The sequence below is a fragment of the Cyanistes caeruleus genome, chromosome 6, assembly GCF_971803275.1.
Source record: "Cyanistes caeruleus chromosome 6, bCyaCae1.hap1.1, whole genome shotgun sequence".
Taxonomy (NCBI): domain Eukaryota; kingdom Metazoa; phylum Chordata; class Aves; order Passeriformes; family Paridae; genus Cyanistes; species Cyanistes caeruleus.
Window position 1 is genome coordinate 5,422,953 of NC_141706.1, and position 16,821 is coordinate 5,439,773.

At 48.6% G+C, this 16,821-nt stretch overlaps 1 protein-coding gene across 24 annotated transcripts in view; it reads right to left on the reverse strand.

Moving 5' to 3' along the window:
* The window catches only part of CCDC9B (coiled-coil domain containing 9B), a 57,951-nt gene that overhangs the window by 9,019 nt on the left and 32,111 nt on the right, over nucleotides 1–16,821 (reverse strand). For 21 of the 24 annotated variants that reach the window (XM_086894627.1, XM_086894623.1, XM_086894634.1 and 18 more), the window contains 8 exons: nucleotides 15,098–15,211; nucleotides 14,649–14,753; nucleotides 13,307–13,471; nucleotides 9,939–10,088; nucleotides 4,082–4,156; nucleotides 1,972–2,156; nucleotides 595–656; nucleotides 35–88 (listed from right to left, as the gene is read on the reverse strand). In XM_086894627.1, the coding sequence (XP_086750753.1) occupies nucleotides 35–88; nucleotides 595–656; nucleotides 1,972–2,156; nucleotides 4,082–4,156; nucleotides 9,939–10,088; nucleotides 13,307–13,471; nucleotides 14,649–14,753; nucleotides 15,098–15,211 (910 nt within the window). Of the gene's footprint in view, nucleotides 1–34; nucleotides 89–594; nucleotides 657–1,971; nucleotides 2,157–4,081; nucleotides 4,157–9,938; nucleotides 10,089–13,306; nucleotides 13,472–13,861; nucleotides 13,925–14,648; nucleotides 14,754–15,097; nucleotides 15,212–16,821 lie in introns of all 24 variants that reach the window. The other 3 variants (XR_015288491.1, XM_086894622.1, XM_086894621.1) reach the window with 1 other exon arrangement.

Here is a 16,821-nt window from a genome sequence, read left to right on the forward strand (position 1 = left end):
GAGGTGACATAACATAATCCTCTGGTTTACTCACCTCTCCCTTCCGCAGGAAAGGACCTGTGCTGGAATTTCTTTGCATTCCTTCCCCCTGCAAGGACACAAGAAAGAATGCACCAAAGTGAGTAAGGGTCTGTAATGGACAGGCAGCAAAAAGCCTGATGTTCAAATAGGGTGTCACGAGGGAAAGCTTTGTTTAGCCAGTCCATCTCCTGAGAAACAGGAGTCAGGATGGACTTACACTAGTAAAGAAGCCAGCATGTGCCATAGGGATCAGAGATGATGTGCTCTGGAACAGGATTGCCTCTTATACGAGTTTGTGTGAAAGGAGGCAGGGCTGAGCCTCCACACTATGTTGTACCAGGTTACAGAAGCCACTTCTCTCCCTGGGAAGGTCCAAAGCTCTAGCACCCAGCTGCTCAAATCCCATCCCCCGAGCCCTCTGCCCAGCAGGGAGGGCTGAGCCCCCAGCTCAGAGGCGTTTGCCCAGGAAAGCAGAGCTTCACAGCTGACAGCCACGGCAGCTGCTGCGGCACTGGGACGCGCACGATCAGCGTTCACTAGCGTCAGGACAGAGTCTAGGTGTCCCTTGCCAACCTTTCTTATTGCTGGGATTATCCAAGGCTGGCTGCCCATCCTTAACAAAGTCCTCTTCAAACCTGCAGGTTAAAAACAGGCATTGTCAGACCTGACCATCCTCCTCCAGTGTGCAAAGCGTGGGCAGGAGCCCTTGGCACGACACAAGCTCCAGCCTTTGGCCCTTCTGCACCTGCCCACAGGCAAACCTGTGCAGTTTTCTCAGCAGCAGCTGAGGCTGCATGTGCTAACTGAGGCTGTGAGGTAGTTCTACCCCAAAGAACCTCTAAAACCTTTACATCAGTACCCATATGTATATATTAAATTCTATTAACATCCTGTAGATGTAGTGTAGCTGTACTACACTCAAATACAGCTTCCCAAGCTTCCAAACACAATCTGACGTAGTTTCAGGACTTGTCATCTCAAATCAGACCATTTGGTTGGCTTCTAGTCCTGCTTGTTTTATATTATGGCTTTTCTCTTAAAAATGGATTTTTTTGAAAAACAGTAGGGCTCAGGGCTGTCTTGCCATCAACATTCAGCACCTACTTAAGCCAATTCACCCCAATTATTGGGGTCTCAGCGACTGAACATTGATGTGTTTGGTTCCATTTCTCAGCCAAAGGATTGTCCCACCTGCCTGTCCTGTACAAACTTCACCTCTGCAACAGTCCCTAATTCCACACCCTACCAGAAGCTCATCCTGCTACAGGTGCCAAGTCATGCTCCAAAGCTCTCTAGCTGATGTGACCCAGCTGAACCAGCAGGGTCAGAGGGACAGTGATTAAGGCAGGAACATGTCCGGCCCCATTCCCAGTTTTCCCAGCTGTTCTCAGCATTGTCCCTGTATGACACAGGCGGCCTTTTGAAGTGACCTCCTTGCCCCAGAGTGCCTGAACAGGCTCTGTTTATGGGATGAGGAGGATTTAGGCATGTTGGGCTCTCCTGTGCTTGAAAAAGACAAACAAGGGGGGGGCAGTGAGAGAACCTGTGGACTAGTAATACAAGTTTGTCCATCCACGTTTCTGGAAGAGCACCTGTACCCTCCTGCCACTGGATTTATTCATGTGGAAGTGGAGAGGATCCTCCAGATGCAGACTGAGCCTTGGTTCATGCTCCCCTCCCTTCTATAGTCCATATCCTGGTTGGACCAAAGGCAGGCAATCTTTGTCAGCACATGGTATCCCCTCTCAAGAGAGCTCGTATCAGGAAGAAAACATGAGAATCACTCTGATACCAGATCCCATTTATGGGCATAGTCTGGGGAGGAAGAGGCAGCAGTATGGATCTGGTCAGGCACATGACAGCATGGGATTGATAAGTATCTGCACAAGATCCCACCACTGGCTTTAGGCCTGCTGCAGGCAAAGCACCCTGGGACAGGGAAGGACCTACATGTGCTCTGACTTCTCCACATCCCAAGCCCGTCGCCACTCGCCCTTGGCATTCTTGTGACGTGCCAGGCGCTCCAGATCAATCTGGTCTCGCTCCCTCTTCCAGCGGATGTACTCAGAGCGCTCCCGGCCAGTCATGGGGAAACTCAGGTCTCCAGGGCTCTTCTGGACTGGCTTCCCACCATCCTGATGGAGGAAAAAGTACTTCTGGTTAATAAAACTGTCTGAAACACCTACATTCAGGGTGCTTTGTACTGTCACCACCACAAATGCTCAGGAATATTTGAAAACAACCTGGGACAAGGTCAGCTCCTTTCTCTGATGTGTGATGTGTGCACAGCAGGACTCTGCTTTACCCAAAGCCTAAATACACTGGGGGTGTTTGGCTCTACAGCAGGGGAAACTGAGCCAGGAACCTTTGCTAAGTTATGCTAAGTTATGGCATAGAGTCAGCTCCTGGATGCTTGCAACATCCCTCAACAGGGTTTCAATGAGTCCCCCAACCTGATGTCTTTGGGATACATAAATCAAAGTTATGCCTGTGAAATCCTTCACAGTGAAAAGGCAGGGAAGGAAGCCAGCCTTGTGTGACCACCAGGCATCCACAGGAGCCCACAGTCAAGGAGCTGGGGCCAACCCTGTGCCCGAGAGCAGCATTCCCAGAGCAAAAGGGCTCTTAAACCTTCACTGCTGTCAGGTAGTTTATTGCTCCTCATGACAGACTGGTTAAGGGCTGACACTGCTCAAAAATTTAAAGCTTAATGGAAAGACAGTTCAGAGCTGATGGAGCATGTGGGGGGGGAAGTAGCCCAGCTGTCAGGTTAATGGATGAGGTGGAAGCAGGAGCCGACAGGCTGTGGTGTGTTGTCAAGCAACAGTGTGTAGGGAATAGCTTAGTGCAGAGCTGAGTCCTGGGGTGCTAATTACCAGTGGGTAATTCATCACCTCATACACGTGTCCTTCCATGCCAGCCACCCTCACACCTTCCCCAAAGAGGAATTAACTCCTCAGCCTTGCACTGCGGGTAAGAGAAGCAGCGGGAAGAAGGGACTGAAAGCCCTGTTACCAAGGTGACCCACCTGCGTGGGCCGGAGCTGGGGTGGCACCAATTGCTCCTCCATTCCTCAGCTGGCAGGAGCTGGGGACCTGCCACCATGGCCCCAAGGAGGGAGAGATGAGGTCCACAGAAAGGCAAGGCACAGCAGAGTAAAGCCAGAGCAAGTACTGTCCCTCAGCTGGGGCACAGCCTGGGAGTGCTCCCACTGCTTCCAGCCCCACAGTAAGGCACTGTGGGTCCTGCCAGGATGGATCCTGCTGCATCCAGAAAGCCAAAAGCGAGGGAAGGACTGAGGCTGATACCTGTGCTCTCTTGTGGGGAGAGGCAGAAGTGGCTGAGGGCCCAGGGAGCAACAGGAGCTGGTCCCTCACCTCAATTACAGCGTAGCTGTGGTTAGCTGGACCACAGGCTATCATGCTCCCCCTTCCTGCTCTGAGGGGCTCAGCTGGAATTAGTGTCTAAGAGCCCATCTGTGTCCTCCTAATGAATCACACTGAGGTGGGGTTATTCTATTTGTGCTCCATTAATTAAAGCATCTGCAGGCTCGAGGGAGCCAGCATGTCTCCAGGCTTTGCATTAAACAGTCAGTGGGAAGGCCTGTGCTTTAATTTACCTCCATCCTACTCAGCTCCTGCTGAAGTGAGGAGCTGTAGCTAATACAGCCTGAGCTTTTCAATCCACAAAGAAATAGTTTTGGGAGAGGAACCAGCCAAAGCTTTGCCGGCACAGGGGTGAGCATAATATCCCCATGGCTGTGTGAAGGGCTTGAGCAGCCATGACAAGGTGTGGAGACAGGTTCCTGTCACCTTTCCAGTGCTGCTTGCTCCAGGTGTGTCAGCTGCTCAGCAAAGCTTTGGATGATGAGAGTGATGAACAGTGGGAGCCATGTCAGAGCACAGTGCTGCTTCACAGAATTACAGGATGGTTTGGGTCTGAAGACTCAAAGGTCATCTTCCTTTAGGACTACAGTGGGGAGGCACATTCCTCTTCTTCTTGGAAGAGGTTTCCTCTTCCAAGTCAAGAGTCCCCACAAAGGGACCTGGGCCCCACTCACCTTCCGGCTGTGCTCACTTTCTGGGCCTCTGTCACTGTCTGATCTCCTCTTCTCTGCTGTTCTCCGCTCTTCTGCCTGCAAGAGAATGGGAACAGGAATTTTTCCAAGGATTAAGTAAGGATTCCTGGAAGGAAAATCAGGTCTGAACCTAAGCCGACCAGGACATGTAAGAACTTCTCAGAAAAGATCAGCAAAAGAGAAAGGATTGTTTCTGGGGCCCCAAATCAAACTGAAGTAGAAAAAAAAAGACAGAAAACAAGGGTTGTATGAGAAAAACATTCCCACAGGTCCCTCCTTCTCCCAGGTTGGAAGCAGAGTTGTGTCCTGCATGGTCCTGTTTCTTTTCAAGGCAGACCAAGTTTCAGGTACCTTTACAGATTTGGGCCATTTTAGGATTCCACTGTACAAGATCTGGGAGCCTATCTGAGGTGCAGCTATAATCCAGCATGGTCAAACTAGGAGTGATTTTAGTCCCTGGCAAACATGGCATCCTTCTCACAGGGTCCATCCCTGCTCCCATGGGGTTTATCCATGCTGCCAGATTGGCAAGCTCTGCTCTGGTGTTGATATTCCCCTGCCTGGCAGGAGTTTCTTAGTGAGCTACAGACACCAAATATGGACCAAGCCAGGGGTTCTCTGTCCCCATATGCCATGAATAATAGAGACAGAGCCATGTCAGAAGCCAGAGTGGGATCTGCAGAGCATAAACATGTTTTAGGAAAGGCTTCCTGCCTGGTTTGACATCTACAGGGCTGGGGCTGTGGGGGGCTGAGCTTGTCCTGCTGCCATTTTGCAGTGCCAAGCAGAACTGAAACACAAAGAGGAATGTGGCAGCATGAACTGCCAGCTCAGCCCTTCCAGAAAGCGGCAGCGTGGTGAGGTCCAGCCCAGGCTGGAAACAGGGTTTTTATTCTGTGCATTCACCAGACACAGCTTTAGTTTTACAGGGAAACTCGGGATATCAGTCTTGATACCTGCAGCTCTGCCCAGTCTCCTAAGGCAACTCATGTTGCTGCAGCTTGTTCTCACATACCCCATGGAATCATGCAGGGAATGATCTGGGAACACGTTTTTGGGGGGACTGCCCACACATGCTAAGCTTGAGGCAGGTGGGAAGTGTGGCCATACAGTGTCATTGCATGGTAGCTTGGTGCATGATACCATGATACTTCACTGGTCTGACTGGTAGCTCCAGTACAGATGAAGGTTTGTTCAAACAGATCCTGGGAAATAACAAGGAAAATGTTAGCTATATTGTCCTGGGATTTCTCAGCCAAGATTTGGGAAAAATGCAGAGGGGTCTGTGCTCAGAGAAGGTGCCCCTACTATACCTGTTGCAAAAGGGGATATGGTGAAAGATGACACTGGGGATTTACTTCAAAATGTTGCTGGGGAAACTTATATAACCAAAAAATGCTCCCTCTGGATTCTAAGTCACCTGCTCTAGCAGCCCTGTTTGAAGAACCCTGTAGTGAGAGATTGAATGAGTCTCTGCAGTCCCAAACTGAGCATTTACAGAGAGATTAAACAGCAGAAATCTGGAAATTTGCTCTCCCAGAGCCCTGCATCCCAGTGGCTATCCCATTTGGAATGCTCACTCAACAGTGCCCCCCACAAAGCTGGGTCAGAGAGACCCTGCACAACCCTCCATCCATTTACACCTCACTGTAAGCCAGCTGCCTTTTGCCTTAGTCTGCTTCTATTTTTGCTTCTCAGAGGGCACTGTGGAAAATGGAGAATACCACAAAAATGTGGTTCTTTTGTACCAGGACACCAGGTCTGAGCACTGCAGAGAACAGTCAGCTTGGTTCTTGCACTGGCTCAGAAGCAGAATTGCTGTTGTCCTGCTGCCTCAGAACTGCTATTCCTGTTATCACACACCCAGGCCAAGAGGGAGCAAAACATGTTTATCTTCTTCCTCTCTGCCCCCCAAAATTAAGAAAAATTACACAGACATTATCATTCCTAGTATAACTGTTCCTGCAGAGCAGGAGGAGGACACAAAAGCCTGAAGCAGTCCAGGAAGATTATGATTGTTTATCCTGATGCTTCTGCCAAGATTTCTCGGTTTCTCAGTCCAGAATGGTTCAGGGTGGGGCCCAGGGTCGGGCAGAGCCTGCTCCAAACTAGCCCTGGGATCCCAAATGCCTTCTGCCACTGGGTTTTTCTGACTCCCTGGCACACATATTCCCAGCTAATGTCACTGTGCAGTGGTGACAGTGCTGATGCCATTATCCAGCCAAGCACTGGTTTGTACTAGCAGCTCTCCAGAAGCTTTAACAGCCTTCCACATCTCAGGGCTAGTTCAGTGCCTTCTTTTTTCAAAAAATAAGGACTATCAGATGAGTTAAATAAACCTTTTGGTACCCACTTCTCCAGGCACGTGTCAGCACCACAACTGGCATTTATTCCTGAAGAAATGAGGAGATTTTTGTAGGAGCTTAAAGCTGTTTCTCTTGTGCTCAGAATCCCCACTGGGCAGGATTTTTGAAACTAGTACATGAGAGGATTTTTTTTTTTTATAACTCTTTTGAAAAATCTGCCTTCTTAATTGTGCTGCCTGAAGGGAGCTAAAGACTTCAGCTTCTCTCTCTGCCTATTTTCCCCTCCCATCTGCAATGTAAAAGCAAGTATTTCTCCTGCCATAGGTTTGGTTCCTCTCCTCTGCAAGCACCAAGTCCATCTCCTCCAATTTAGTCTCTGAAAGCAGCTTTTGTGTCTCTTGATTACAGTCATTTCTGATACACCATCCTGGGAAACTCTGTTAATAAAAGGACAGTTTAAAAGCCCTGAAGCTCTATCAACTGCCCATTTAAAAGATGATTTGTAACCTGTTAATTAGCCATTGTGCTCCACTGGTCCTGGGCTGCTGGCTCCCAGCTCTAATATACTAATGAGCCTGAAACACTGCCAAAGCATGGAGTGGCTTTTTTGGGCTGAAAATGAAGGATTGTCTCCAGCCCTACATGCAGGAGAGTCCTGAGACAGGTTTAGGGGCAGCCAGGCAAAGATGGGTCCCAGATGTGGCACTTCCAAGCCAGCAGCAGCACTGGAGGTCGTGAAGCTGCACCAGTAGAGTTATGCGCTCCGCAAGGAGACAGGATAATTTGGTCCCTTCAGCCCTGTGGGCTAACAGAGAGTGAAAGAGTCTTTCTACTTATGGCACTGGGGCTGTCTGAGAAAAGGAGATCATGAAAGCAGCTTTTTTCCCTTGCATTTCCTCTCTGGCAGCTCCTGCCCCAGCTGTGCTGCAGTCTGGGACTGACAGTGTGGGGTCAGCCAGAAGTACCATGGGCAGCAAGAATGGAAGTAGTTTTCTTCTTTGTTTTGTTTTGTTTTGTTTTGTTTTGTTTTGTTTGTTCAGGGTTTTTTTTCTTTATTGAATTTCATAATGAATAGAGAAAATGTGTGGTAACAAGGACACCCATCAAATACTTTAATAGGATAAATCTGACAAGTGCACAGAGGAGGAAGCAAATTTGACAGTGGCCAGGCTACTGGAGGGGGAGTGATGGATGTGGCTCTTTCTCTTAGGCCTTTGTGGGAACCCCAAAAGAGCAGGGAACCCGTTGGGGCATGAGGTAAAAAGGCCCAAAGGATAAAACATGCTGGGATTAATGACAGAATGAAAGTTAATCCTTGAATCAAGGATCCCAGCATATGTCCTAACACACAGCTACCCAGCCAACACCACTGACACCCCACCAGGCTCTCCTGCAGCTGATTGATTTGGGGATGAAAATGAAGTCTCTCTTTTAACAACTGATTGAAGGATAGAAAATAAAAGAGCGGCAAGAAAATGGTGGTTTCCATGGCAGAAGATTAGCAGGAGTGTGCCACTGGAACATGTGCTGCTCAACATGCTCATAAATGGTCTGGAAAAGGAGCTGAAGAGAGGGATGACAGTTTGCTGATGATACTAAATCATCCAGGGCAAAGAATGTAATTTGCCCGGAAAGAGCTGCAAAAGATCTCTTGCCATTGAATGCCTGCATCATAAAATTAAAGCTAAAATTCAATATCAGTAATACAAAATAACTCACACAGAGTTAAAAATGTCCTTTCTTGTATACACACATGCAGTAATGAGTCCTGAGCTATGATTAACAGTCAGGAATGAAATTTTGGTGTTACTGTGACTAGTTCTCTGAAAATGTTAGCTCAATTATTTAGAGAAAAAAAAAAGCAAAGAAAATGCAGACTTGTTGGGAGAAGAATAGAGAACAAGCCAGAACATTGCTATGTCACTGAGTACATCCTGGAGAGCCCGCAGCTGGAATACCATGTGCAGTTCTGGTCTGCTTGTACTGAAAGAATATGGTAAAAATAACAAAAGCACAAATGGGGACAATGAGAATGTTCAGAAATAAAGAACAGTCCGCAGCAGACAAGTCTAAATAGGGGCAATCTCTTAAGTTACATGAGATAGCTGAAGGGAGATGTGAAACAGGTCGATAAAATCATTTGTGCTTTGGGAAGTGACCAGGGAATGATCTATTCACTACTTCCCCTGATGCAAGAACAGCAAATGGAGCTTTCAGGAAACAAGGCTGAACCAGTCTGGGATTCATAAGCTTCAATGATTCTTCTATGGCTTTAGCCAGTGAAGCCTTAGGCCTGCCCTCATACACACTCTGAATCCAGATGCTTTGAGGCCAGTATAAGCAAAGCGTTGCCAAAAACACATATATGGATGCTCAGCCTCAAATTTCATATTCCATAATGAAACCACATGAGAGATGACCTTCCAGGGCAGACCATACACTTAAAAGAGGGCACAGGATCTAAAGTCAACATCCAGGCACTCCTCCTGCTCTCTCCTAGTACAGCCCCAACCTTGATGACCTCAGAGACAAGTGTTTAAACAGTCCCAGCAGAGAGCAGAAGACAACACTTGCATGGCACATTACAGGAGTACATTTGACAGCCTCAAGGGCAGGAACAGGACAATCCCATTACATCCAGGAGTGTTGGTGATGCCTAGATTGAAGCAGTGATATCAGTCATGGGGACTTCTGGGGTTACCAGGCTCAATCAGGCAACTCATTTAAGGTTTATGGCATTCAAAATGCTGCTTGGCAGCCACAAGAAAGTAGCACAGCTGGGTTCTTGGAGCCCAGGTAAGCCCTGGGGAGGAGAAGCTGAAGATGAGCAAAGATGAGCAGTAGCAGCAAATGGTTGTCACTATTCTAGAGAGGGGCTGTAGATGTCTCCCAACATTCCTGGGTGTGTTTGGTAGCTACTCCAAGTGTTTTTCTACACAGTCTTTGCTGACCCTGTTTGCTGCCGGCATCCTTCCTTATCTGTGAAAACTCCCAAAGAGGAAAATAGCACATGCCTCTGTGTGTGTAAAGAGAAAGGTATTTGTAAAGAAGTATTTCAAATATGTTTCAAAGATTAACAAAGCTCAGCCATCTCACTCAGCAGGTGGTGGCCAGGCACAGCAGGATGTGGTTCAGAGGCAGATATTGCCCAGCTCTGTTAAGGTTTAAGTTGTGTGTGAGTCAGGAGGACACTGCTCCTGTCCCAGTCTGCCATGTGGCTTCAAAGAGAAGGTGGTAGAGAGGAGGTGAGATTTATGCCCCATATCTGGCAGTGCTTTCATCAATCCTTCCAAAGCAGCATCACAGGTCTATGAACCCAGTGTGTTTGGGAGACTTCTAGCTTTAGCTAGGATCACAAGGGAGGGAAAAATCGTGGCTTTCTTTTTTTCAAAGGGATGAAAGGCAGGGATATGAAGATAAGCTGCACTATTAACATACAGTGTCTTCCAACATCCTGTGGCTGGGCCCTCCTCATGTCAGCAGAAGTGGATGCTGTGGATAGGTTACAGGCCAGTCACTAGCACTGTACTTACCTTTTCCTTGTTATCCATGGTGATGGCAATCTGCATCCTCCTTCCCCGTCGGAAAGCCACCAAATGGTCCATCTCCTCCTCGCTCAGGTCCGGAGCTCGGCCCGGGCCAGGGAAGCTCTCAGTGCGTTTCTCGCTGACAATCCTCTTGCCCTGGAAGGCACAGGCTGAGTTAAGGACACCTCCATTAGCCCTTCTAGGAGAGTGGCCATCCCAAACTGCAAAGGATTTTGGGCTGGCAGAACAGAAAATGAGCCAGACAGTCATTCCCCTTGGCTTATAAAGCTGCCACCCCACTCTAAGGGATCCGTGATATTACAGAATTGTGTTTAGCTGAGCACAACATTGGCATGGTGGGATTTATCTTGCTCAGATAATTTGCAGCAAGAACACTGAGAGGGATGGTTTTGTTTTAAGCTTGCATCTGTGTCTTTGAAACAAATTTGAGGTTGTCCCCTCCCCACACAACACATCTCAATAAAATGTGAGGCTACCTTGGAACACAAGCCTAGAAGCTGGAAGAGAAGGGGAACAGGGAGGTTCTTTCTCTCCAGCCCTTCCACATAGCATTTACTCCACTGAAGTGTATTAACACTTGATAATTCATCACTTCATAGTCATTGCGTGTTCATATTTCTGGAATTATTTATTCAGCAGTGGAATACTTAAGAAAACTGATATATAAATTCCTTGAGCAAGGGCAGTTTGCCCCTCTCAGATATTTACGGCTGTCTGCATCAGTGTCATGACTTCACTACATGGATTTACATCTGGTTCTTATTTCGTTAATGATCTTTGTTGCTGGCTGATGTCCTGCCAGTGCCCTCAGCCGTCAATTCCACAAAATGAGCACATCTTTTGCACAAAAAGACATATTTTTTCTCATTTAAAAGTATCATCTTTCAAGTCGGTCATGTGCCTTTTTATTTTTGCCTTACAAGGAAATGGGAGACTTAATAAGTCATCTCCATCGTTATCTCTGATCTTTTTCCTTTCTCTTCATCCATATGAAGTCTGCTCAACTTCACCAGGGATGAAGGAACCTCAGCAGCTTCCCTCTCTAAAGGATGGTGCATTTTACTGTGTTTTCCACCTTGGGCTTTCACATTTACTGGAGTCTTGATTTAAAAGGTACTCAAAATCTCCAAGGAAACTTCAGTGAAACTTGGGAACTCTTTGTTGCTACGAAATTGTTTTTAAAAACAAAAAGCACATTCGGACCTCTGATTTGTAGGGAAGACTTGCAATCAGGGCCTTTGACGTGACATGTGATACCAAGAACCCTCACATTAACCTAATTTTCCCTCGGCTCTGCCAGGAGTGCAGATGTTAGCATGGAGGGGACCTTGCTGTGCACAGCCTCCGTCAGCATGACCTTTTTTACAGCTTCTCAGTCATCGAGCTTCCTAGCACATGATAAATGTTTTAGGAGACACTGGAGTATTTCCAGCAGCAGAATCTCAGTCTCTTGTTTATTCATCTTTCACATCTGTGTGATTTTGCTGTTTCAGCAGAGACAGTTCTTGAGTCAGCCTGATGCAGGGGAGAAGAGTGGTCCCTGTTCTGCCTGTCCTGTCAACCCCAGATGAACAGACACGGTGGGAACCTTGTTACATATTCCCTTGGGGATTTCTAGCTCTGCAGTTGGGTTCAGTAATTCTAGTCCATACTGCTGAGGTTAGAGCCTAAACTGGAGACTGGCCTGGCTCTGCCATACCCACACCACTGGTATGAGATGTTTGGCATCCTAGTTAACATAATTTTTTACTAAGAAAGTAAGCCCAGAAATGGTTTAGAAGGTAACAGCAAGCTATTAATCCACAAGTTGTACATTACATCAAACATTTATTCATCTTAAGTCAACAGCTGTTCCCTAGAGCTCTTCAGTGTTTAGGTGTTGATGTCTCATGCTTTAGACATATAACAGGGTCACAGATACCTCCCGCCAGTGAGGTCTGGCACTGGGAGGATATCTGAAGGTGACTTCATCACTTGCTTTCTGAGAAAGTCCCTCAAGAGACCAAACACAAAGAACCTTGTGCCAAAACACCTCGAGCACAAGGGAAGCCTCGAAGAGCATCACTGGATTACACGAAAGTGACACTGGATGTTAAAAGGCACAGTGTGAAGGCTGGTGTGTTGGCAAAGCCTTTAAGCCCTGCATTTATTGAGCAGGCGGCAAGGAAGCCTCAGAGGAAATACAGGAAACAGGTATTTAACAGAGCTGTGGTAGCTAGACACATGCAGGCTGGGAGACCACCAGATTTTCTGTGTAATGCCCTTTGCCCTCCCTCCCTTTACCACTCCTTCCCTCCTTTCTTCCCTCCATCCCTCCCTCTCTCCCTCCCCATTTTGCTTCTGGCTAAGCTGCCTCGCCCGAAGGCACATTCTGCTCAATGTGTCGGCTCACATGTGTCTTCTTTCCTTTTTTCTTATTTTAATAGTCTGGATGAACTCCCAGCCTGCTTGTCCCACACTGGGAAATCCTGGTCCTTAGTGAGCCCCAGCTCCCAGAGTGAGAGATGTCATGTAAGGAGAGTACCCATGCACAGCCAACAGGGACAGAGAGCAGGGTCACAGCCACAGTGCCTGGCAGAGCCAACTCCTCCCCTCCACGGGGCTTGTTCTGGGTCATTCCCTGCCTGACAGAGATCTGGAACTCTGGCACCAGCTTTTTAGCTTAGTCAGAACAACACCACTCCCCTTACAGAGACACTGTAAGGTGAGACATGCCCATCTCATGTCTGAGGCATGCCCCAGATTGCAGAGGCAGTGTTAAAAATACTCATCCGAGATGTGCCAGGAAGAACAGGGGAACAAAGGAAACCCCTGGATTTCTGTCCAGTTTGTGCAACTTTCCAGCTGGCTTTTCTTTGGGGCACCTTGCTTGACTATGATTTAGGTTATTGAGGACTGAATGTGAGTGGTTTTCTGCACAGCCAAGGAGCTCTGTGCTGGGACCTTGCAGCAGTCACAGGAAGGATGGTGGTGCCCCATTCAGTCACACCAGTGCTACCAAACAAGTCCCTCTTTCCTGGCACAGCAACACCGTTTAACACCAGAGTGGCCCAGGAGGGCAATAAGGTGACTGATCCCTCACAAGGGGAACTGGCTACACATGGTTGGGTGGAGGGTGTTGCTGAGGGGGTTAGAAAGGCCTGAGGGCTGATTCCTGAGAATCAGAGAGAGGGAAGCATGTCTTAGCTCTGAGGTTGTGCTGAAGAACTGTGAAATGAGAGGAAACAAACAGGAAGGGAACTATTCCCTTTGGATGTGTCACACTGGACAGAAAGCTCAAGTGAGAGGCAGAACAGAAGCCCCTTTGTAAGTCAAGAGGCTGCAGTGTAAGAGCAATCCTCTTCCCTACTCACCTTTGCTTTGTTGTCCATGGTAACAGCCAGCTGCATCCTCTTCCCCATCCTGAACGTGAACATATGATCTGCTTCCTCCTCCTCCTCCTCTTCCTCACTGCCAACACCGAACCCAGGGCTTGTAGGACAGGGGCTTCCCCATTTCTCACTCACCACCCTTTTGTCCTGTAAAACGAACCACCTCCATTAGCAAATCCAGGCCCTTGATTCAGGGATGTGATTCCCTTCCCCAAACACACCTGCACACAAGCGGGGAGGCAGCTACAGAACAGACAGCCCTTGCCCCCAGGAAGTTCTCTGTGCCCAGCACACTACTGTGACATTCCTGGAGAACAAGGGGCTTGTTGTCTGCTCAGCAGCAAAACTCACAAAGACAGCAGGGCTGAAAAATCCTTTGCACTTACAAATCTGACATTTCAGACTAGAATGCCAGAGTTATGGGAAAGAAATGTCATCCTCATCTCTTTCTGCAGCACACTGAGTTAGCCTGGGAAAGCCTAAGTCCTGCTGGAGGTGGCCTTGGAAGCCAAGTGGATGGCTGAGGGTGTTGCTCACCATCAAGAGGGCTGGGCTATCTTGTCCATAGTGTTCAGTCTGGGTAATTGCATCTTTCAGGTCCTGTATGAGAGAAAAATGTGTGCAGCAGCGCACCGCGAGAGAGGCGAGGGCCGTGGCCAGGGTGGGAAGGGAGAAATGCACTGGCCCGGACCCAACAACCCACAGTGCTGAAAGCAGGGTGGGCTGGCTCAGCAAGCTCTGCATGTGCTCTGGCAGAGGAGTTCACCAATGGGTTAAGGCAGGACTGGCTTCCCAAGCCTCATGCTGCCAGGATGGGTGGACAGAGCTTATCAGATTTGGTCCAGTTAGGAAGGAAACCTGGGACTCAAAGCTTCTGGCCCAGGGCCACTTGCTTTGCTCACTCCCAAAGCCTAAGGAGACCATAAGTTTTCCCAGCCTATGGCATTCTCAGAGGCACTCCTGATGCCTCCAGTGACACACACACACATACATCCACCTAATACCCTCTGCCTACATATTTGCAGTGGTGCTGACACATGTCCAGGGCCGAGTGTGCCTGTTCACACACCCAGTCATCTGCCAGTTATCTCTTTGTGCATGGGTAGGGGTGTCTGGGCATGGCTGGAAACATATGTGCAGCACCTAAAATCACTCTGATCACACACCTCTGCAGAATTTACCCACACTTTTCAGGGCTTAGGAGCTATTTCCTGTGCCTCGAAGAACTTCGTTGTGAACTTTGTTGTCTCTCTCAGAAATGCCACTTTGCAGCAGCAGGACTGGAGTGAGAACTGGCCCGTGGTCAAGGAGAGGCACCACTTACGTTGTGAGCTTTGGTGATCGTAATAGTGAGTCCATCCTGCTTGGGCCTTCTGGAGGTAACAGCCATTCCCTCCTGTTCCGCTCGCTTTTTGTCCTCTTCTATTTCCTGAAACACAGATACTGCCTTATCACAAGCCTGTAACTGGATGGTGCTCATCTTCCTGTTTAATTCTGCTAAACGGACCCACCTCCACCTCTAAGAGGGAGTGGAGATTCTGCAGCAGTGAGGCAAGTGTCAGTGTCTGGTCTCCAAAGGAATTCAAGAATTTTAGTCAAAGGCTAAGCTAAAGGCAGAGCTCTGCCCACCTGCTTTGAGTGTTTCCAGTATGAACATGGGATCCATATAACACAGTCATTCTGACTGTGCTGACAATCTTCTTTAGACACTTTACAACTCTTGAGCGGAGGCCCCCAAATCAGAGCTAGGAAGGTAAGGACCTGCAGACTCACCTGGTACCTTCGTATTAGCGCTTCATTCTTTTTCCGCAAAGCTAAGATTTTCTTATCAAGTTCAACATCTTTCTGCTCTTTCTTCCTTAACACGGCATCATCCACAGCAGCATCCTGGAAACAGAAGGAGCAAAGCCCTTCTCAGTCATCATACCAAGAGGACAAAACCTGCTCCTTCTGTCTGGACCAGGTGGGAAGTGAAAGCGTCCTTCCCTACCACTTCTTCTTGACTTTTTCATGACAGAATTTACCTTTCCTTTTCTTCTAATTTTTGTTCTGCAATGAGGTAGTTTGAGCAAAGCACTGATGTCCCACTTTGATGGCTGTCAGTGGGCTCCAGAGTTAACACCCTGCTTATCTACATGCAGTACATGACCCTCACCTTCACGTGTTCTCGGGCACGGAGGAGATGTGCTGGGTGTCAGACATCAGTGAGGGAAAGGCAGCAGAACCCGCCCATGGCACAAACCGCAGCTCCTGCGCCAGCCCCATCTCCACTGGCATCCCCAGTGAGGGGTATCTGATTTAACAGCCCCTGCCAAGGGCTGCTCTGCCAGGACACAGGGATACAGGCACACATCTGCATCCAGGTGGGACAACGGGAACATTTAAACCGCCTCCACACATTCTTCTGCTGGACAATGGGATTTTGTCAAGATCTGTGGGAAAATAAATGGCTTTTCCATTGCCATCCATCATCGGGTATGTGACAGATGAGCAGATTGCCTTTGTGGGTGGATATAGTTCCATGGGCATTTTGCAAGGCTGATTAAAGCCAAATTCAGTGTTTACCTGAGCAGAAGCTGTTCTGGGAGCACTAAATTGGCAGGTTCACTGTTTACCGAGCTCTGGGGTGTTGGCTGCTGAGGGTGGGATCAAAGTAGTGCATGCCCTCAAACACACCCCTTTCATCTTCAGATTCTTTTGAAGGAGAACTGGCAGAGCTGCCGGCTTGAGAAAAATTTAAAAATTCCTGCAGAGGTTGTATTTGTGCACTTCTCTTTTCAAAGCAAAAAATGGAAAAGGCCTGCCAGGCTGTTCTCCCTCTGCCCATTTGTCAGCATTTTGTCTACGCTGGTGCCAGGGGGAGGGGGGTCCTTCCATTTCCAGCTGGAAGCTAGTGACTGGAAGGAAAGTTTGCTGGTGTTCAGCCCTTCTCCTCCCCTTTATTAACGAAGCCATTAAGGTGTTTCTCTCTGCACAACCTGTTTCAGCAGGTGCTGGGAGCTGCGGGCGAGAGGTGGTCGCTCGCCCGCACACCCGGGCCCCGCGGCCGAAGCGCTGGGCAGCGTGTGGAGCCCACGCTCAGCTCCCAGGGGCTCACCCATTGTACACTTCAGCCCAGTCAGCGTTTGCTCGTCAGCTGCCGCTCCGAGCCAGCCGAGAACAGGGGGCCGTGCCCTCTCCTCCGTTTCTGGAACGAACCCGCTGCCCCAGCCCGTGCTGAAGCTGATGCTCAGGATGGAAAGTGGCTCCACCGTGCCCTCCCCAGAGTAAAGCTCTTCCGGGGAGCCAAGGTGCCCGTATGTCACCGCGACAGAGAGTTATTAATGGCTTTGGCAGAACAAACGTGCGATGGCTTTGAATCAGCAATCAGCTGAACCCAAAGCCTCCCCAAGAGCAGGGCATAGCCACGGAACGGGAGGCCTCATTCTACTGCAAATTAAAATGTCACAAAAGGAGAAAATGGAAAGCTATCGTCTCCAGGCTTCAGTTTAAATGAC